The following is a 23,582-nucleotide window of genomic DNA, read 5'->3' as shown; positions in this document are numbered from 1 at the left end:
CCCATGTTATCTAGATTTTTCTCCTATGTTATCTTCTAGGCGTTTTATAGGTTTGCATTTTACATTTAGGTCTATGATACATTTGTGTTAATTTTTCTTAAAGGATGTAAGCTCCATGTCTAGATTCATTTTTTTTTAGAAGCTGTATGATTTTTTTTAAAGATTTTATTTATTTATTTGAGAGAGAGAGAATGAGAGATAGAGAGCACGAGAGGGAAGAGGGTCAGAGGGAGAAGCAGACTCCCTGCCGAGCAGGGAGCCCGATGTGGGACTCGATCCCGGGACTCCAGGATCATGACCTGAGCTGAAGGCAGTCGCCTAACCAACTGAGCCACTCAGGCGCCCTAGATTCATTTTTTAACATCCAGTTGTTCTAGTGCTGTTTGTTGGAAAGATATCTTTTCTCCATTGTATTGCCTTTGCTGCTTTGATAAAGATCAGTTGACTATATTTATGCGGTTCTATATCTGGGCTCTCTATTCTGTTTCATCAGTCTATTCTTTCACTAGTGCTACCCTGTCTTGATTACTATAGTTTTATAATAATTCTTGAAATTCAGTAATGTCAGTTCTTCAGTTTTGTTCTTCTTTTTCAATATTGACTTGGCTATTCTGCACCTTCAGCTCCCATATCAGCTTTAGAATCAGTTTGCCAGAGCCACAAAATAACGTGCTGGAATTTTGATAGGGATTGCACTGAATCTGTAGGTCCAGTCAGGAAGAATTGACATCTTGATAATATTGAATCTTCCTACCCATGAACATGGAATATCCATTTATTTAGTTCTTTGGTTTCTTTCATTAGAATTTTATAGTTTTTCTCATATAACTTGTGTACATTTTGTTAGATTTGTATCTAAGTGTTTCATTTTTTGTAGGTGTTAATGTCAACGATAATGTGTTTTTAATTTCAAATTTCGCTTGTTTATTGCTGATATATAGGAAAGTGACTTGTATGTTAGCCGTGTATCTTCTGCCTTACTATATAATTGCTTATTAGTTCCAAAAGGGTTTATGTTGATTGTTCCAGACTTTCTGCACAGTCATGGCACATGCCAACAAAGACGGTTCTATTTCTTCCTTTCCAATTTGCCTTTTATTTCCTTGTCTTGTTTCATTAGCTATAGCTCCGTTTTCAGTCCCTCCTCTTATTTTCTGTATCCATTCACCTTTCCTGTTTATTCTGTACTATTCAGTCTGAATAATATTCTTGATAAATCAGACAAGTGAGAGTTGAGAGAGTTGAGAGTCTCAGACAATGAGAGAGTTGTTTTGTTATACAAAAGAGCACATATAGTTAATTGCATGTAAAGGAGTTGGGCGCTTAAATGTTTACAGACTTATAGATAGAGTTAATTTTGACCCAGCCTTTTTTGAGAATTTGAATTGGATGAAAAGAAGATTAGAGGAGAAAGGTTAAGAAAAACATCTGGCATATGGTAAGAAAATACTTGTATAGAGCTATAATAGTTACATGAGCTATATTGGAGTGAAAGGTCATTGTGGAAAGATGGGAATTAGTGAAAGTGAAGATATGGGAAGAGGCAACTTAATAAAATGGCACTTAAGTGCTGTATTTATAGCACATCAAGTTGTGTGGAACTTTACATTTTAAAAAATAATTTTCATGTAACCTTCTGAGAGGGAGGTATTCTTACTTTATGAATAAAAAATACTTAGATTAAGAAATGTACCAATTCCATATAACAATAGTATGTGACCCAGTTAGGACCAAACATTATCTTATATTTCCAAGGTCCCTGTGCTTTCCTGATACTGTTACACCTCTGTTGCCTCACCGCAATACGCTATACTTGAAACTCTTACAGTTTATTGTTTTTTCATGTGCAGTATCTAATTTGGACTCTCAAAAGCCTTGTGAGGTATATAGCTCAGGTATAATGATCTCATTTTACAGATAAGAAAAATAAAGATGAGAGAAGTTAACTAGAGGTAAAGCAGCTGGGACTGCTTTCTTAATCTTATCATTTATTTTCTCTATCTAGTTTCCATTCCTGTTGTTCATTTTTCACTTTTTTTTTTAAAGATTTATTTATTTATTTTGAGAGAGTGAGAATGAGAGAGAGAGAGAGCACATGAGAGGGGGGAGGGCCAGAGGGAGAAGCAGACTCCCCGCTGAGCAGGGAGCCCGATGCGGGACTCGATCCCGGGACTCCAGGATCATGACCTGAGCCGAAGGCAGTCGCTTAACCAACTGAGCTACCCAGGCGCCCCATTTTTCACTTTTTAGTCAAGATATTTTTCCATTAAACTGAGACTAAAGGGAGTTAAACAGATTAAAACATCAATACTATAGTAAGTAAAAGTACAGATCCAGATTTAAACTTATGCCTATAGTTGCTGTCTTCTTGACAGTTGTCTGTTCTGGAGTAAAGAACCTACTGGAAGACCCAGAATTTTTTTTTTTTTTTTTCAGAAATTTCTTGAGACTTGTTCATACCATGATTGAGAATTATTCTGTTAGTTGTGTGTGGAATTATTTGGAGAGATCAGAAGTGGAGGTTGGTGATATCAGCTGCTAGGTGGCCATGATTAACATAATTTGTTAATAGATTTAAAATTCATTTGAAACAGGTGTGAAATGATGAAGTTCTCGATGAAGATAAAAGTTTCAATATATGGATGTTTCCACTTAAAAATGCACAGGAGTAAAGTACTACACTCTCTCAGTCCTACCAGTATTGATATTACTTAATAGTGTTTGGAATGTTTTGATTTATTTGATAATTTAAAAATTGGAATCAAATCTTTTTTATTACCCCAATAACTTATGTTTGAGGTAGGAAGGAAACAATATTTCTCAGCAGCTGCTAAGATCCATTCTGAAGTATCGATGTATTAATTTCTTCTGGTTGCTGTAACAAATCGCAACAGATATTTATTCTTTCACAGTCTGAAATTAGTTATCACTGGGCTGAAATTAAGGTGTTGGCTATGGTCTTTCTGGAGGTTCAGGGAAGAATCTGTTCCTTGTGTCTTCCAGCCTCTGGTGGCTGCCAGTATTAACTTGGTTTGTGGGTGCATCATTCTAATCTCTGCCTCTGTGGTCACATTACCTTCTTTTCTTTTTTCCATGTCAAATCTCCTACTGTCTTCTTATAAGGTACATGTGGTTGCATTTAGGGCCCACCTGGATAATCCAGTAGATAATGTCTCCATCTCAAAATCCTTAATTATAACTGTAGTGTCTTTTTTGCCATACAGTAACACTGAAAGGTTCCAGAGGTTAGAATGTGGATGTCTTTTTTGGGGAGCCATTATTCAGCCTACCACTGTTCCTGTTGCTTCTTTTTCTTCTTTTTCCTCTCATTCCTTTTCTTTTCTCCTATTTTTTATTCTTTTTCATCTTCCAGAAGTACAAAGTGGCAGAAAGATTGGTTGAATATGATCTAAAGTTATGTTGAAGAGTTGAGTACATAAGGTCTAGATGAGTAAGTGAGCCTAATTGCCTTCATTATAGAGCATCAGATTGTGTTCACATTAATTTTTTGTTATTGAATTAGTTGATAGTAATACTTTTGTTATATTCAGCACCCTTGGGGCACCTGGGTGGCTCAGTCGTTAAGTGTCTGCCTTCAGCTCAGGTCATGAACACGGGGTACTGGGATTGAGCCTCGCATCAGGCTCCCTGCTCCACAGGAAGCCTGCTTCTCCCTCTCCCACTCCCCCTGCTTGTTTTCCCTCTCTCACTGTGTCTCTCTCTGTCAAATAAATAAATAAAATCTTTAAAAAAATAAATTCGGCACCCTTTATTAAAGTAATTACTAAGTCTTTGGGTTAAGTGTGTGAGTTAACATGAAATTACTTTCCAAGTAAAGCATCTTTTGATTAGATTGGCAGGCATTGATATTATTATTGAGAAAATAGCCAAAAAATTATTAACATTGTGTCAAAACTCATTTTCCTTTGGGCAGTTTTTTTTCCCCACATTTGCATTTTGTTTCAGTGGTAACTCAGGCTGGAATTTAATGAAGGGAAACAGAAGAGTTGGCAGAGTTCCAATCCAAAAGTCCATTGTCAAGAGACCTTTGTGGTTTGGGGTGTATCACATAACCTTTGGGCCTTTGTTTCCTAGTATCTATAATAGGAATTGAATTATGTGATTGTTAATTATATGATTGCTAAAAGCTTCGGTCTGGTATTTAGTATAAAGTATTTAAAAACCAACAAACAGGCCAATAAACAACAAATTTCATTTATTTTGTAGTATTTGAAAAGGGAATCATACAGGCAAGATTATTTTGAAATAACTGTTCATGCTTTTTGTTTTTCTGCAGATGGACCACACGTCCCCAACCTACATGCTTGCTAACTTAACCCACTTACATTCAGAACAACTTCTGCAGGGCTTGAATCTTCTTCGTCAACATCACGAACTCTGTGACATCATTCTTCGAGTTGGTGATGTTAAAATCCATGCTCACAAAGTGGTACTTGCCAGCATCAGCCCATATTTCAAAGCTATGTTCACTGGAAACCTTTCTGAAAAAGAGAACAGTGAGGTTGAGTTTCAGTGCATTGATGAAGCTGCTCTCCAGGCCATCGTGGAGTATGCCTATACAGGAACTGTTTTTATTTCACAGGACACAGTTGAATCTCTCCTTCCAGCAGCAAACCTACTCCAGATAAAACTTGTCCTGAAGGAATGTTGTGCATTTCTTGAAAGCCAGCTTGATCCTGGTAATTGTATTGGAATTTCTCGTTTTGCAGAGACATATGGTTGTCATGACCTTTATTTGGCAGCTACTAAATACATATGCCAGAATTTTGAAGCTGTTTGCCAGACTGAAGAGTTTTTTGAGCTTACACATGCTGATTTGGATGAAATTGTTTCCAATGACTGTTTGAATGTAGCTACCGAAGAGACTGTTTTTTATGCCCTTGAGTCTTGGATCAAGTATGATGTACAAGAACGTCAGAAATACTTAGCACAGCTACTTAATAGTGTGAGATTACCATTGCTGAGTGTTAAGTTTCTCACTAGACTATATGAAGCAAATCATCTTATTCGTGATGATCGCACTTGTAAACATCTTTTGAATGAAGCCCTAAAATACCACTTTATGCCTGAACATAGACTGTCTCATCAGACTGTCCTGATGACACGACCTCGCTGTGCTCCCAAAGTACTTTGTGCCGTAGGAGGAAAATCTGGACTATTTGCCTGTTTGGATAGGTAAATAGAAGACTTTCTTAAAGGATAGATGCTAAAAGATTTTATACTTCTTAAGTGTGCTAATTTCCTTTATTTTTTAAATAGTTTTATTTTACTATTTACTTTATTTGCTTTTTTTTTTTTTGGTTTGTTTCTTTTATTCTTCCTAAAACACTTATCTGGTTGTTTTAATCACATTGTCATCCATTCCTTTCAACATTCTCAGTTATTAACAACCTCCCCCCAGCTTCCCCATGCCCAAACTTTATGAATTTTGGTTACTTTTCTACCATTTTATGTCTTTTTTTCTTTTAATTTATGAAACTGTTTACATTATTATTTGACCAGGTCAGTAGGGACTTATTGCTAACTATAACAGAAGATGCTAAAGAGGAGAGCTAGAAATCTTTGATGAGGTCAGCCTGGGGATAAGAGTGAGTTTGAATGAATACCATCAAGTAGATGAATCACCAAAGAAATAAGAAAAAGTAGGATGCTGAATACAAATCATGGACATACTGATTTTCTTCAGTATATATATTTTTTAATGACAGCAGTAAAAAGTGCTTTCTTTTCTAATAATCTACAGTAGGAGTTGTCAGACTTTTTCTGTATAGAGCCAGATAGTAAATATTTTAGACTTTGTGGCCATATGATCTCTTATGACTACTCAGCTCTGCTACTGTAGTGTGAGAGCAGTGATAGACAATATTTAAACAAATGAGATGACTGTGTTCCAACAAAACTTTATTTACAAAAGTCTCTGGTGGGCTGGATTTGGCCCTTAGCCATAGTTTGCCAGTCCCTGATTTGGATCATTACACAAGTAATTTTATACATTGAAAATACAGGGGCGCCTGGGTGGCTCAGTCATTAAGCGTCTGCCTTCGGCTCAGGTCATGATCCTGGGGTCCTGGGATGGAGCCCCGCATCAGTTTCCCTGCTCGGCGGGAAGCCTGCTTCTCCCTCTCCCACTCCCCCTGCTTGTGTTCCCTCTCTCGCTGTGTCTCTCTCTGTCAAATAAATAAATAAATAAATCTTAAAAAAAATTTAAAAAGAAAATGTAGTTGGATGTTACCTTTGCTTTACCCTTAAATGGGAATGCTTCATGAAAACTTTCATGTTTGATAAGTTTATTTAATACTGTGATTTCTTTCTGGCCATTTTCAAAAATTTAGTAGATTGCTTTTTCCCCCCTCCAATGGTAGGAAACTGTTGATGTTTTAGCAGTGTCAACTGATATATCTGTATCTTTTAGAAAGTCTCAGTTGCATTTTAATTGTCTAGATTAAACTAATTGCGGGGCACCTGGGTGGCTCAGTTGTTAAGCGTCTGCCTTCCTTTCGGCTCAGATCATGATCCCAGGGTCCTGGGATCGAGTCCTGTATCGGGCTCCCTTCTTGGCAGGAAGCCTGCTTCTCCTTCTCCCACTCCCCCTGCTTGTGTTCCCGCTCTCGCTGTGTCTCTCTCTGTCAAATAAATAAAATCTTTAAAAAAAAATAAACTAATTGCATAGTCTAAACCTAGTATCATTAAAATTGGTCTGTAGGTAGAATATTAGTTATGGTGACTACAAAAATTATTTCCTCTTATTTTTAAAGGCACTAATTATTGGCATAAAGTGAACTATACTAGTAAAATGTCATGACAAAAAATTCCAAATGTGTATTTACATGGTAAAAATTCTTGACCAGTTGCCTCTTGGTCTCTCAAGTATTAAAAATAACATACATAAATTATTAAAAAGCTATAAGAACTGTTCATATGTTTAGAGCCAGTAATCTTTCATCTTACATCTGTTATAAGAAAATAAAATTTTTTTTTTATTTATTTATCCACGCTGGACGTGGAGCCTAACGCAGGGCTTGAACTTAAGACCCTGATATCAAGACCTGAGCTGGGATCAAGAGTCAGATACTTAACCAATTGAACCACCCAGGCATCCCAGAAAAAAAAACAAATTTCAATGTCATTTGCACAAAGCCATTTATTGCAGTATTATTTATAACTATGGAAAAATGTGAATCAATCTAAAAAAATTAATTTAATTCTACAAAAAATATTTAACACCTGTGCATCAGACACACTATGCTGGATAATGGATCTTTAACAAGTTTATAATTTAGTTAAGGAGACAGATATTTAAATAGATAATTATAATATGTAGTGTTAATGTAGTGATAAAGATAATACCATGGAAGTATTAAGGAAAGGCATTTATCCCATTTGGGGGATTTAAGGAAGATATTGTGGAGAAGTTAACATCCAAGCTGAGTGTTGAAGTTGCTAAGCAAGACCCAAGCAAAAGGTCACAGGAAGTACACAAAGACACAGTGGAATGATAGAGTATAGAATGTGCAGAAGATTAAAAACTGTTTGATATTCCAGAGTATAAAATTGAAAGATCAAGGGCCCCTGGCTGGCTCAGTTGGTGGAGCATGCGACTCTTGATCTCAGGGTCATAAGTTCGAGCCCCACGTTGGGTGTAGAGATTACTTAAAATAAAATCTTAGGGGAAAAAATGCAAATTAAAAATAAAGTTCAGAGATCTAGACAGTAAGGGTTAGGCAGTTGTCAGTATGGACCAAGTCAAAGGAGGTATCCTGTGCCATGATGAAGAGGATTTTTCTTATGTGGGTCAAGAAACAATTTTAAGGAGGGTAGTGAAATGATCAGATTCATATATTAGATCATCCTTGGCTGCCTTATGGAGAAAGATTGAGGAGCCAGAATTAGTATCCGAGTCATTAGGAAAGAGACTATTATTATAAAAATACAGGCAAGGGATTATGAGGTCCAAAGTGGAAGTAGCAAAGATAGAGAAGGGGGCATTAATTTAAGAAATGTTTAAAGAGAAAATTGACAGGATTTAGTGAATGGATATGGGCAGATGGTGAGAGGGAAGAATCAAAGATGAGTTAGATTTCTTGGTTAGATATTGGGTGAATCTTAGATACCACAAGAGAGAATATAGGAAGAGGAGCCATTTTAGAGGGGAAGGTAATGTGTTCAGTTTTGGACATAATGAGTTTGAAGTGCCTATTAAATATCCAAGTGAAGGATGTCCCACTAGCTGGAAATGATTGCAAAGCTCAACGAAGAGATCAAAGCTGGATATTTGGAAGGTTTTGGCATGTAATATCATTTGGAGGTATAAATTAAAACCATGAAGTCTTCTGGACTTCTTGACTGGTTTAAATGTCCCTTCTTTCTACCCACTGAGAACATATAGAAAGGGAAAAAAGATTGGTTCATAAATGAACCTCTGGAGAACATTGATATTCTAGATGAAGTCCACAAGAACAATATTTTTTATTATGTTAATCACCATACATTACATCATTAGTTTCTGATGTGTTCCATGATTCATTGTTTGTGTATAACACCCAGTGTTCCATGCAATACGTGCCCTCTTTAATACCCATCACCAGGCTAACCCATCCCCCCCACCCCCCTCCCCTCTAGAACCTTCAGTTTGTGTCTCAGAGTCCATCGTCTCTCATGGTTCGTTACATCATTAGTTTTTGATGTAGTGTTCCATGATTCATGTTTGCATATAACACCCAGTGCTCCATGCGGAACGTGCCCTCTTTAATAAGGCCACAGGAACAATCTTAGAGGTAGGAGAATCAAGAGAGAATAATATCATGAAAGCCAAGGAATTTAAATGTGTCAAGAGGGAAGAAGTGTGATTAACAGTGTAAAATGCTTAAGGAATGTTCCAGACAGATAAAGATAGAAAAGTGGCTCTTGAAGTTGGCTATGTGGAGATCATTAATGACTTTTGGTGGAGTGATTTCAGCAGAATTGTAGGAAGGCTGTGGATATATTATAGCAGATTCAGATGTGTATAAAAAAATAAGGAAATAAACTGTGAAGACTTTTAAGAATCTTGGCTGAGATGAGGAGAGAGGTAAGGCAAAATGATAGGTCAGAGGAAGTTTTTGTTTATTTTGTTCTTGAAGAGAGAGAGACATGAGTATGTTTATTATCAGATGCCAGTAAAGAGGGATAAGGTAAAGATACAGGATAGAGGAATGGTCATTGATAAAGCAAGATTTTAGAGGAAATTGGAAGGGGTTGGTATCAAAAGCAAAGGTAGAAGGTTTTTGTTTTTATTTTTAAAGATTTTATTTATTTGTCAGAGCACAAGCAGGGGGAGCAGCAAGCAGAGGGAGAAGTAGGCTCCCCATTGAGCAAGGAGCCCAATGCAGGACTCGATCCCAGGAGCCTGGGATCATGACCTGAGCTGAAGGCAGATGCTTAACTGACTGAGCCACCCAGGTGCCTCAAAGGTAGAAGGTTTTAAATATGAGGAAGAGGGACTCTATGTCCCATAACCAGAATATGAGGATAGGTTTGCTGGAGTGAGGAGAGGTGGGTGAAGGAGTTTAAGATAGGTACTATCCAATAGCCTCAGTTTTTCTCTTTAACTAGAAAAGGAAGGAGGTATGCAAAAGAGGGAAGTGGGGATTGGGTAGGTGGCTTAAGGAATCTCAGGAAGCTCTGAGTATTGTTTCTACTTACACATAGGGAGTCGTAAGGATGGCAGTACATTAGAAGTGATTTTGAGTAATTGTGCAAATAGGTTAAATGGACTTTGAGCCACACCACTCATGACACCACTCACCTCAGTGCTCTAAGTTACAAGTCAGATTCCAGGAAAGAAGCTCTCATTACAACTAATTATTCATTTGCCCTCAAAAACCATAAGGACTAAAACCTTTATGTCTTGTATCTCGGTTTACCTAAATCACTTCTGAAAATCCATCATCATAGCTGAACTCATATTATCATTGAGAGGTTTTTTTCTCACACCAATCAATTCTCCAGTTCTCCAACACTAAATGCATGTCCAATAATTCTGACACTATCCAGAGTTAGCTCAGACTCCACTGCTTAAGGGCTTAGTCCCAGAAGACTGTCCCCACTTAAGATGCTAGCCACAAATGGGGTGCCCATGCTACCCGCATTTCTGCCTGGATGACTGAAAGTTCAGGAGTTCCCACAATACCCCCCACCCCAAGTTTGCCAGAATGACCCATAGAACTCAGGAAAGTGCTTTACTTACCAGTTTATTACAAAGAATACAACTGAGGAACAACCAAATGGAAGAGACACATCGAGCAGGGTATGGGGAGGAGGGGGACAGAGCTTCCGTGCCCTCTCTGGGCATGCCACCCACCCCTAGCATCTCAGTGGTCACCAGCCTAGAAGCTCTCCAAACCCCACTGTTTAGGGAGTTTTATGGAGATTTCATTATGAGGGTAAGATTGATTAAATCATTGGCCATTGCTGATTGAGCTCAGCTTCCAGACTGTTAATCACATGGTTGGTACCTCTGGCTTCTCCCCCTCATGCTGAAGCTATCTAGGTGTCCTCTTGTAGTCACCTCAGTAGCATAAACTCAGGTGTGATTGAAAAGGGCTCATTATAAATAACAAAAGACATTCCTATCACTCAGAAAATTACAAGTTTAGGAGCTCTGCGATATAACCCAAATATGTTGTTTTTTATTACACCATTATTGTATGGTCCTATATATCATCTAATTTAACTTAATCACCCAGCCTGTTTCTTTTTTTATTTTATTTTTTTAAAGATTTTATTTATTTGAGAGAGAGAATGGGAGAGAGAGAGTGCGCACACGAGAGGGGGGAGGGTCAGAGGGAAAAGCAGACTCCCTGCTGAGCAGGGAGCCTGATGCAGGACTTGATCCCAAGACTCCAGGATCATGACCTGAGCTGAAGGCAGTCGCCTGACCAACTAAGCCACCCAGGCACGCCAGCCCTTTTCTTTTTGATTCCTCAAATCTGTCTGTCATATCCTGTAGAATTCATATTCAATCATAAGAAAAATCCCCTTTATTTTCAACTTCTTGTTCTAATGAAATATGACTGATGCTTAAGGATACTGTTTTTTCCAAAGCCCTCTCAAACCTGTTTTGTTTTGTTTTGTTTCCCCATACCTCATGTATCACAGGTCCTAAAGGTTGGGTAAGTGTTCTCTTTGTTCCTCATATCCACTTCCCAAATTTTTCATCTCCCCTCTCTCCAAAATCTCAACTCATTCCAAGCATTTGCCATCAGACTATATCATTTGATACACCTTCTTGGTGCCAACATCTGCTATCTCTTTAGTAACTTCATTTATTGAAGATTTTTATAGCTGGCTTACTTTCTCATCATTCTATATAAACAGTCATTCTTGCTGATTTCAACATCCCCATAGTATGATCCACAGTTACACAACAACTTTGCCTCTGTCCTTGATCTCACTTCTAACAGTCTTTTCTGCCTTTACCTTAGGCACTGTTCTCATGATTATACTTCAACTTCATCATTACCAGTGACTTTAAACTTTCAAAATCTTGGTTTCATGCATTCCGTTCTCTGACTGCCACCTCCTTTCTTACTAGCTTATTTATTTTAGTACTGTACTGCAGTCATTCTTTGTTCCCTTCAAGACTTTTAATCCTTTGGCCCTATAATCAGAAAACTTACTGCTGCTCACTGATGACTACACGTCCTCAGCTTAGATTCCAGGAACATTGCTGTTGTCATTCCTTTGAATACTCTCATGGCTCCCTTGCCCTTCTTCCATCGTACTCTTCTAGAGTTAGACTCAATTCTCCACTTACGCCATGGCTGCACCTGAGCAGCAATATGTGGCTAGAGAAACACACATACCTATCTTAAGTGGTCTCACTTAAGACACTTAGCAGTGTCAGCAACCCCTTTACTTTCCCTAAGTGATTTATTCTTCCACTTCCTTGGAGGACTGTTTTGTACCTCTTCTCTCCATAAAAACATCCAAACCCCCCCCAACCCTCACCATTCCAACTCTCACCTGATGACTTTTTCTCTTACTCTACTAAGAAGATAGAAACTATCAGAAGAATACTAACTCATCTGATCTCCAAATCCACTAAGTTATTTCTATCTAAGACCAGTCCCTCCATTTCTCTACTTACTAGTTTCCATTCCCTCTTCTGTGCACAAGGGCTCTGCTCTTGCATTTATCCCATACCTCTCTTACATCTCCTTCCTCCACTGTACTACATCATTGCCATCAGCATGCAAACATGTTCTGGTTTAAGCGCCCAGATTAAACCACTCGTCCCTGGATGCCATGGTCTTTTCTCTGCTTATCCTTATATCTGTCTCATCTGTTTTACTCTTTTTAGAAAAGTCCTTGGAAAAGTTGATATCCACTGTTTTTCCTTCATCTCCCTTTCTCTCTTGAACCACTCCAGTCAAGATTTGTCCCCATCACGTCACTGAAACTGCTCTCATTAAGGTCAAATAATTCCCTGGTGTATCGTTTTCATTGGAACAAATTCACATTTTTAAAACAAGCAATATAACAAAACTATATAGGCACTCAATAACTGTTGAATGAATGAATGTTCTTTAATCATACGGGATAGAGAATATATATTTTTATGCTATTGCACAGAGTTTGGAGACATTGAAATGAAATATGTATACTTGCAAGAGACCATATGTAATTTGCATGCGAAGTATAAAGAAAAAAATCTAAGTACCAGCTTAAGAAATAGACTATTAACAATACCTTTAAATTCCCTTGTGTCCCTCCTTGATGCATCTCCTTTCCTCCCCTAGAAGTAACCACTATTTTGAATTTTCTGCATATTATTTCTTTGCTTTTCATTGTAATTTTGCCACATATTTATGTGCCTCAATATAGCATTAGGTTTTACACATTTTTATGTAAGTAGAGTAATGCTACATATATTCTTCAGGGATGTGTTTTCTTACTGAACAATAAGTTTATGAAATTCATCTGTGAGATTGCATGAAGCAATAGTTCACTTAGTTTCATTGGTGTATGGTATTACAGTATATGGGTATAACACAATATTTTCTTTTTACAATGAACATATTAATAAGAATTAAAGTGTTACACACATACAGAAGAATGCACAAATCCCAAGTGTACAGGTCAGTGAATTATCACAAAGTGCATGTTACAAACCAGTTCAAGAAAGTATGTGACCAACACCCGGAAACCACTCTGGGGTTCCCTCCCTACCCTCCCCAAAGGTAACCACTATCCTCATTTCTAATCTAGAGATTAGAAATGTTTTTGAACTTGGTATAAGTGATACTATACAGAATGTATTCTTTTGATTTGAGCTTCTTTCCCTTGGCATTATATGTATAAGATTCACTTCTGTTAAAAGAAAAAAAAGATTAATTCTTGTTACATGGTAGCTGTGATTTATTTTCATTGCTGTATTCTCTGATATGCCACAATTTATTTTTCTGTTTTATGGTTGATGAACATTTGAACTGTTTCCAGTTTTTGACTGTTACAAATAATGCTGCTGTGAACATCAAACATACACATGTGTGCATTTCTTTTGGGTACATATGTAGGAGTAGAATTGCTCAGTCTAGGGTGGATATACTACATGGTACTTACCATTCTCCTTTTGATGGGTGATTGTGCTGTGCTGCTGTGAACATTTCTGTATGTATGTCCTGGTGGAAAACTGACTATAACAGGCATTCAGTAGTACAGATACACATGAATGAAATTGCTGAGTCAGAACATTTGTGTACCTTCAGTTTTACTAGATAATGCAAAATTGTTTTCCAGCATAGTTTGTACCAGTTTACGCTCTCACCTACAGAGTATGCATTTCTTGCTCACATTCTTGCCAACAGTTATTTCTGACTTTAAATTTTTGCCAGTCTGGAAAGTGTGTCATGGTTTGTTGTGGTTTTAATTGGCATATCCCTGATTACTAAAGAAATTAAACATTTTTATTTGTTTTGGGGCCATTTTGATTTTTAAAATTTAATTTTTTCTGCTTATTCTTTAGTGTGGAGATGTACTTTCCTCAGAATGACTCTTGGATTGGTTTGGCACCCCTAAACATTCCTCGCTATGAATTTGGAATATGTGTTTTAGACCAAAAAGTGTATGTTATAGGTGGTATTGAAACGAACGTGCGTCCTGGCATCACTATCAGAAAACATGAAAATTCAGTAGAATGCTGGAATCCTGATACAAATACCTGGACTTCTCTTGAGAGAATGAACGAGAGCCGCAGTACCCTTGGAGTAGTAGTACTTGCAGGAGAACTTTATGCCTTAGGTGGTTATGATGGACAATCTTATTTACAATCTGTAGAGAAGTACATTCCTAAAATAAGAAAATGGCAACCTGTGGCACCAATGACAACAACAAGAAGCTGTTTTGCTGCAGCCGTGTTGGATGGAATGATATATGCCATTGGTGGGTATGGTCCTGCCCACATGAACAGGTATTTAACTTAATGAAGTTGTATATACTTGTGGATTTTTAAAGTCTCATTAACAATGATTCATACACAACTTGTGTGTGTGAATGAACTTCCCTTTTTAATTTTGAAAGTAATATTGTTAGGCATTTGGGAAATTTAATCTGCTCTATGAGTATAAGTGTAATTGTTTTACATGAGGATTTAATACAAACCTAAAAATGAAATCCCTCTTACAAAATTTTAAATTCATTCATTTAATATAATTGGACTAGATTTTAAAATTCAGAGATCTGAATATAAAATGAAGTTAGACAACTTTAGATTTTGGGTGGTGAATGTATATAAATATGGGTGGGTGTGTGTGTATAAATGATCTGTTACCACATTGCTTAGCAGAATAAAAAGTGAAAAATGTAATTCCTATATGCTTATATATTATGCATCATAAACATAAAGCCTTATTTAAATATTCCTTTTTGGATTCTTATTCTATAATCATGCATGTATCATTGTGTACCTGAGTTCTGCTGGAGTCTGAATTTGAGATTTCTGTATTTTGTAGTATTCTCTGAATAAAGGAGAAAAATATATGAGAAAAATAAAAGCATAAAGTGACTTGCTTATATGGAAAATTAATCATAATTCTGAATTGTTGTTGAAAATTGCTGTTCCAAAGATTTTCTCTGATAGTAACTAGAGTGGTGTGTGTTTTGTTGGATTGTGAGCATTTAATGCAAGAGTATATTGTGGTTTGTTAACTGAGAAAGCAAGAGCACAACAGCATTTAATCTATAAATTTTTATTTCTCTGTAAGCCAAAATATTCCTCCTTTTTATTGCTCCCTCAGTTGAAGGAAGAGTATTTGGGGCATAGATATGCATTTTTATTCTTTGAAAATGTGCTGGCAGAAATGTATAAGATAAATGGTTGAGTATTTCTTTTGGGAGCTAATGCTCTTGAAGTTTAAGTTCTTGCTATAGTTTATCAACTCTTCTTGTCCAGTAATTGAGCTCTAATGGCTTTTATCCCAATGTCCTGTCAGAAATATTTATGGTTTAGTCTATGTTCTAGTCTAGTCTACAGTCTAGTCTCTGTTCTGAACTCCAGAATTATGCTACTGACTCTCAAATGCTTCAGGCTTTTTTGAGAAGTTAGGTTAGGACCAGAACAAGCTCAACAAGCCTGCCTTTGTGCTCACTTGTGTCAAAATAAGAGATTTAAAGTCCTTCCGGGATTTTCTAGGAAAGCTTTTTAAATTCTGATTTGCTTTGGATATCCATAATGCAGCTTGGAAATGCCAAATGTTCTCTGGAATGCAGACTTGATTTAAACCCCTGAATTCTCCTAAATCACTTTGAGATTATTATGATTGGCCAGTTTATGTTATGTAATCTGCAGTGTTTGCTTTGCAGTAAACCACCACGACTTCTATAAGGCAAAAAATTCCTCTCCTTTCCTTTTTTTCATCTTCCCTTTTCCTTAACTGTGTAGAAGATCCTTAGTGTCCTTAGAAAACATGTATATTTAATTTGTGATTTTCAAAGCGCTTTCAGAACATGCATACTCATTTGGCTTTACTCTTACATAAGTCCTTTGAGGTTAGGTTATCCCTATTTTTTCAGGTGGAGGAAAGGGCTTATCCAGGATTACACATACCCATTAGGGATAGGGTTCATTCAGCTCTAAGTATACAGCATTAATACTTGAACCCAGGTTTCCTGACTCCAGAAGCATTATGCCCTTAATATACCCTGCTGCTTGTATGACATAAGGGAATAGCCTATGGGTATTCTTGCTCCCAGTTCACAAGGTAAGCTTTTATCCTTGCAATTTTATCAGCAAAATGTAAACATCTGGGACAGACTACTCTTGTTTTATATCTGTCTGTTGGAACTTCTAAAACTATGGTAGGTTTTAATTTTGCTTTGGTAGGAAGAGTGGTACAAGGAATATGCAAATTAATTCTTTCTTTTGTGAATATTTGCAGTGTGGAACGTTATGATCCAAGTAAGGACTCCTGGGAGATGGTTGCATCTATGGCAGATAAAAGGATTCACTTTGGTGTGGGTGTCATGCTAGGCTTTATTTTTGTGGTGGGTGGACATAATGGTGTCTCACATTTGTCAAGCATTGAAAGATATGACCCTCATCAAAATCAGTGGACTGTGTGTAGACCAATGAAAGAACCCAGAACAGGTAATAATAACTAACTAATATCTAAACATAGAGGATGATATTTTTTATACTTGATATTCTTGGAATAGTAGTTCCTTGGAATATAATAGTAAGAGTATTACTTGTCCAGTAAAAAAAAAAACAAAACTTTATTGTGCTAAACTTGAGAGACTACTGATTTGACAAAACTACATAGATTTCTATACTGTGATTTTTTTTTTTTAAAGATTTTATTTATTCATTTGAGACAGAGAGAGCATGAGCAGGGGAAGAGGCAGAGGGAGAGGGAGAAGCAGGCTCCCTGTTGAGCCAGGAGCCCTATGTGGGCCTCCATCCCAGGACCCTGGGATCATGACCTGAGCCGAAGGCAGACTCTTAACCCTTTGAGCCACCCAGGCGCCCTATATTGTGTTTTAATATGCCAATGTGCATATTATCATTTCTTAAAGTTGGGACAACACATTTTTAGAAATGGTGGGAATAGAATGTATCTTACAGAAGCTCTTCTGTCCATATAACAAATGTCATCTTTTTATATGTTAAACACACACACACAGAATCTTTGGATTGTTCTGTTTTTTTTATTGTACATCAGCAGTCTGTATGTTAACTTTCAAATGTTCTCACGTACACAGGGTTTTCGGAAATCTAGGAAAGGCTGGATTTCAGGGTTCCCAGAGAAAAACAAAAACATCTTTGAAGAATAGAAGAAATTACCTTTGAACCCAAACTCAAATCACATTATTTTAAGGGGAAGGTTTTAAGTTGCTGAAGAAAATGCTTTAGGGATATTTCTTGCGTAAGAGGGAAAGTCATAAAATAACAAGAATGAAAAAACAGGTAGTTTTGTTCCCTTTAGAACTGTGTATAACTGTATATACAGTAGAATTTTTAAAGCATAGGTTGTGTAGTTCAAGATATGTTTCAAATATTTCAGCATATTTAAAAACCTGATAAAGATGAATGATTTGTTGAAAAATATGTAAATATAAACGAAAGCATACGGAAAGATGTATACTACATTCTTTGTATTTTTCTGTGGTGGAATAGAGGGAGAGTAGGATTGGGGAAGAGAGGTGAAGGAAGACTTCAACTCTTGCTTTCATGTTAAGGGATTTTTTTTCCCCAGTAAGTACATATGGCAATGGTGCTTGTATAATTAACAATAGATTATTGAAATGTATTTTAAGAAAACATTAAAATACAAATTTATTTTTAGTGAGAAGTCAACTTCATGGTTAACATATTTGTTCCCTATTTTTACCCACTTTTCCTAGGGGTTGGTGCTGCAGTAATTGATAACTACCTTTATGTAGTTGGTGGTCACTCAGGGTCTTCCTATCTGAATACCGTGCAGAAATACGACCCTATATCAGATACGTGGCTGGATTCAGCTGGCATGATATACTGTCGCTGCAACTTCGGGTTAACAGCACTTTGACAAGTGTGGACTGGTGGAAGTCGTGTGGTAACGAACCTTGGGCCACATGAACAGATGCCCCACTTTCTGAAATCCAAAAGCTTAACATTACTTTCTTTGTAACTTGAAGTGGCATGACAACTCAAAGTTCTGTTGGGTACTTTGACAAGTAGCTTTGGTTGCTCTTGATTACACAGTGAATCAATAATCAAAAAAAAAAAAAATCTTGCCAATTTAATTGTGCACTTTTTTTTTTCCCCTAATACTGGGATAGTTTTATGTTCATAAGTGTACATGTGGAGAAAATATTGCTGCTTTAAAAAAAAAATTTCAGCTCTCCTTCTTCCTTAATATATGCACCATGATTTACTGGGATGAGAGATGCTTAGATGTTGGGAGTGTATTGAATGACTAGACAGAGTGCTGATACTGTCTGTTGGGTATAAATTCATGTGCTTCATATTTTAAACAAATAAAGGGCTGCTTTTTTGAGGGGGGTACTTTAAGGGTTGTAAATTATATACCATAGTGAGTTACCTGGATATTCTTCCTACTAAATGGCTTTAGGGCTGGGGATGTAGTAAGTTTGCAAAACAAATGCTTTTACTATCATGATTTTGGGGGCTTATTTTAAGAAGTCAGATATTTACTGTTTATGCCTTTTTTATAGGGCAGGTTAATGCTGGATGAATTTAGTTACCCACCTGTGCTATGCTAAGCATGGATAGAAAGTTAATAAGCATATCACTTTCAGTTTTATTTTCTCATAGTATGGCAGGCTTCCCAGTGTTGATGTAAATATTTGACAAATGTTTGGTACCAACCTTAGGACATACTGATTTTTTTCACATATCCTTATATTAATTTTAGTTTTTTAAGATCTTTGGTTGCTTTTTACAGTGTTCAGATATAAAAATGGTGCTAACTGTAGGATCTATAAAAAGGCTATAATAATGTTCTTTTGGATGTTCAGTATGAGATATGCATGATATGTTTTAATAGTATTTTTTCATTTTTACTGGCGTGGTTCATTTGTGCTTATTAAAAATGTTAGCGATTATGCTAATGTTAACATCCAAAAATCATCTAAATGGCCCATGTTATGCTTTTCATGGTTCCCGAGTAGTGATTTAAAAAAAGATGCATTTTTTATCTTCTTGTGCTAGATATATGTCCTTTATAAAAACAAATATATGCATTAAAAATAAAGCACTAGGCAGTTATGCATTACTTTGTACACTTTTTAGGTAATTGAATATTTTAAAATTACTGAGGAAAACTGGAACTCGATGTTTACTTGAGTAATGGTTCTAAATTTGGTTCTACTTTGACTAAAGAGACAAGCAAGACTGTTTGCTATAGCCAGTGACAGCTTATTTAAAATAAGTGGTCAGCTCATTTTGTTTTAGCATGTTTAGAAAATATCTGTTAGTCTTGAACATATTACTTTGCATTTTATTAGGATGTTGGTACTTGTATTTTTGGTACTATAGTTGTTTTCTTTTCTTTTCCTTGATTTTTTTTAACCTATTATCTCTTTATAGTCTCTGCAAAACCAGTGTACATTTGTTTCCTGAGAAAAAATTCATACTGCATTCTTAAGTGCCATAATATTCCAAACTATTGTTAAGAAGCCATTTGTAATTAATAAAACATAGGTTTGTTCATTAGCATCTATGTTATAAACTATTTATAGCCTGGCAGTTTGCAGTTTTTCTTGTTCTTCCATAAACTGCCAGTATAGATTTAAATATATAGTATAAAACTCTGTAGTCATCTTTAATCATGTAAGTAGTATGCTTTATGAATATTTGCACAGATTATAAACCTTGCAAGTGATTTTTAGTCTCTTCCAATTAAAAACTCAACAGGAGCTACTAATAAAATTGACAGGCTGAGTATTTTCTATGTTGCTTGTTTGAATAACAATGATATATAGCAATAACTTTTTAATTGATTTGAATAAACCTATTGAATAGAAACAAGGTGCACTATTGTGATTGGCCTAGACTTTATTTAAAGAAAAGCAATTTAAAATAGATTTCATTACATGCTTAATTTTAAGTCCTCAACTCAGTATTTTTTGTTTATATCAAATTGTTAAATGCATTCTATTAATAAACTATTTTTAATCTTCTATCCCCCAAAGATAAAGGAATTTGAAAAACTATAAAAATCTATTTTAATTGTAAACAGACCTATACTATACATTTTAACAATGTTTTACTCATGTATCATCATCCCCACTATCAAATTGTTATAAAACATATAATCACTTGGTAAGTTAGACCAAAGGCATGTATTGATCATTGTTTTGGAAAAATCTAAACTTTATCCTGCTAAAGACTAAATGTGAAGCATCTTGGGCAATAGTAGGAACCATATACCAGAGAATAAATTACAAAAACTTGTAAAAAGAAGAGAAGAAACACCAAACTGTAAAAATAATAATTTTGGGTTTACTAAACCTACGGTACTATTCCTAACAACCAGAGGTATTGTAACCTGACAACTGATAACTCTACAGTAGACCTTCTCATACAGATTTGTGAGAAGTTTCATCATGAATATTTTGCTGACAAATTGTGTATTTAAAGTCACATGTTTCTTATGTTAAAAAGCATCAAAATGTTTGATTATAAATTCCCACAGTTAAAGATACTAGAATAATTTTATATACTCAGGCAAGGGGGAGAAAGCTATTTAAGATTGTCCAGAAATATTTTGGAAAAAGGGTGACAGTGGAAATAGAAATTAATTTTATCACTTGGAAGTTACTTGCCTTCCATAATTATGAAGACTTAATCTGGTAGGAATGTTTGGCTATTTAATGTTTGTTAAATACAGTAATAGAACTTAAGTGATTTTTAATGTAGCCCAAAGGATATTTATGTAAGTTCCATAGGTTATTGCTAATATTGTTTCAAATATGAATGAATATTAAACTATAGGAAGTGGTATCTAATGATAGGAAAATGGCATTAGGTTTTGAAAAATTATTTTAATAGCTTGACAAATTATGGAGGGTCTACTATGTGTACGTGATATCGTGCCAGATTCTGTCAGGGCTAGAAATATTACAAATAATAAGATACAAGTCTTTTCAAAGAGTAAAGTATGGTGAGGGAGACCTGTACCCAAAATAACTCTTATGGTAAAGTGTGAATTTAATTCCTTATAGCCAATATCATCAGAAGTGATTAGAAACCTAATTTATGTGTAGACATTTGTGTCTTTTAGTGTCCAGTTAGGTTTTACAGACATGAAAAAGAGTTGTAGAAAACTTAATATTTGTAGAACTCCAAACTTCCTGGAATTGGATAATATATTTTCTATTAGAAAAAATAAAAGTATAGAAATTCTAAGAAATTAATTACTATATTATCAAGGCTCTGGCTAACATTGAAGGAAATATATGTACATATAATGCTGTGTTTATTTTCAGTTTTGGTGTTGGATTTCTGGTATTGTCACCTAAGTGCTCATTTTCAGGAAAATCAGATTCTACAATAAATATACTGCTTAAAAGTTCAATAAACTTGTGATAACCTCTATAACCTCTGTAGTCTGAAAGCTAAGAAATTGTAAGATGTCACATGTCAAGTTAACATCCAGTTCTACTTCTTAACCTTTCTTTTTTCCTTTGTAAAACAGCACTTTAATTAGACATGATTTAATTAGATACATTTATTCTGTGGCTGGGTACATATTGGGTTTTCACTTACAGTATATTGATTCAGTGTTGATACCCATTTAAAAGAGTGCAAAATACAGTAAGTTTAAATACTATAGGTTTACAAGCTTTCTTACTGGTGTGAATATGGAGTCAATAAAAATCCAGTTTACATCTCTGTAGAGAGAAAAATTGTTATCCATATGTCTTTTATATTATGCATATTTAACTAGAGATAATTTATTGTTAATTTTGTCAAGTTATCATGTGTAAGTCCCGTTTATTTTAAAATACTAAGCAAAAAGTTCCAAGTTTGCCTTAAAATACAAGTGAAATTAAAGAACTGGATGATAATGCCTCTATTTTTGCCTTATGAATTGTGCTGTATCATAAACCAGAGATGGTTTTGATTTTAACAGGATTCTGAAATTTTGTAGATGTAGAGTACTAATATTTGTACTCTCTTGCAAAGAATGTGATCTAGTGGATTATGTTAATGTTTAAGTGTTTTGTAAATGTATTTTACCTCTGAATATGTATCTTTTTAGCATCAGGGTTTTATTTTTTGTTTACATGGTAAAGTGGCATTTAACTTGTTGAAGGTTGTATTCTTTTGTATTTTATTTTAAAAGTTCCTTGTGTGTACTATTGTGGTGATGCTCTGTAATGACTATGGTTAAATTTCATTTAATGTGAAATGTTTAAAATAAATTTGAGAAACATGACTTTGTATGTGTCAGTTGTTGTGAACTGACCCAAACTAACTTTGTCATTTTCAACTCTTAGATGCTTTTTGGTAGATAAGTAGTGGTCACAAATGTTGAGGTGGGGTGTGGGATAGCCAGTCTTTTACATCCTCATTACCAGGTTATAATGAAACATGTGTTAGGCTAAATTCTGCCACATGTTCAGACACTTATTAAAGAAACATTCTTCAGCAAAGCCAGCGCAAAAGAGTTCAGTTGGTAAGTTCAGTGCAGTCCCATTCTTTAACTTGCCTTGTAAGAGGGGTTTACTTGAGGCAGACAAGGCAGCGTTCGAGTATTCTGTTATGTTTATGCCCAGTATCAGATGCCCAGTATCAGATAACCAGCAGTCCTAAAGTAAAGAGTGTAAACAGGGATTAAGCCCCAGGTGCAGTCTTTAAAGATGTTGTAAACTATAGGCCTGCATGGATTCAGATAACCTGTCCATGCAAGGATTGGAAATATATTTAGACAATCTGTATATCTTGAAACTCTTAATTTCACCAATAAGAGCAACTTTTTGATTCATGTTAGTCTGTGAGCCACTATTGCCCAATAATGTCCCTGACATTTAATATACTAAAGAGCAAAACGGGGCACCTGGGTGTCTCAGTTGGTTAAGCGACTGCCTTCGGCTCAGGTCATGATCCTGGAGTCCTGGGATCAAGTCCCGCATCGGGTTCCCTGCTCAGCAGGGAGTCTGCTTCTCCCTCTGACCCTCCCCCCTCTCATGCTCTATCTCATTCTCTCAAATAAATAAATAAAATCTTTAAAAAAAATAAAAATAATAAAGAGCAAAACATTGGATACTGATCAAATTATGGATAACGTGTTTGTAGCTGCCTTGAGTATGGATTTCCTGGTTAAAATACAGCTAACCATTCTTCAACTCCATTCTTAACAGGGCAACTCCTAGAGTTTAGGTAGAAACTTAACAGATACATGCCGAAGTATATTATAGATGGCAAAATATGCAATACCCATTTTAAGAGTACCTATTAAAATATTGAAATTAAGATTTCTTGACTGAGTGGATGCATTTGAAGTTATGCCTGTGATTTCTAAGACATGCACAGATAGCTCTCATGTTACCCAGAAGTCATTGTAAAATCTGTCAGC

At 35.8% G+C, this 23,582-nt stretch overlaps 1 protein-coding gene across 5 annotated transcripts in view; it reads left to right on the top strand.

The window, feature by feature from the left end:
• KLHL28 (kelch like family member 28) overlaps positions 1-22,442 on the top strand; it is a 42,040-nt gene extending 19,598 nt beyond the window's left edge. For all 5 annotated transcript variants that reach the window (XM_073895149.1, XM_025870130.2, XM_025870131.2 and 2 more), the window contains exons 2-5: positions 4,298-5,196; positions 14,027-14,470; positions 16,437-16,645; positions 17,902-22,442. In XM_073895149.1, the coding sequence (XP_073751250.1) occupies positions 4,298-5,196; positions 14,027-14,470; positions 16,437-16,645; positions 17,902-18,065 (1,716 nt within the window). In that variant the 3' untranslated portion in view covers positions 18,066-22,442. The remainder of the gene's footprint in view (positions 1-4,297; positions 5,197-14,026; positions 14,471-16,436; positions 16,646-17,901) is intronic.
• The last annotated feature ends 1,140 nt before the right edge of the window (positions 22,443-23,582 follow it).

Source organism: Callorhinus ursinus, unplaced genomic scaffold, assembly GCF_003265705.2.
Source record: "Callorhinus ursinus isolate GAN/ISIS: 27379988/994484 unplaced genomic scaffold, GSC_fseal_2.0 scaffold8, whole genome shotgun sequence".
Lineage (NCBI taxonomy): Eukaryota > Metazoa > Chordata > Mammalia > Carnivora > Otariidae > Callorhinus > Callorhinus ursinus.
Note: the sequence above shows the minus strand (reverse complement) of the source record. Positions and strands in the feature narration are given on the sequence as shown.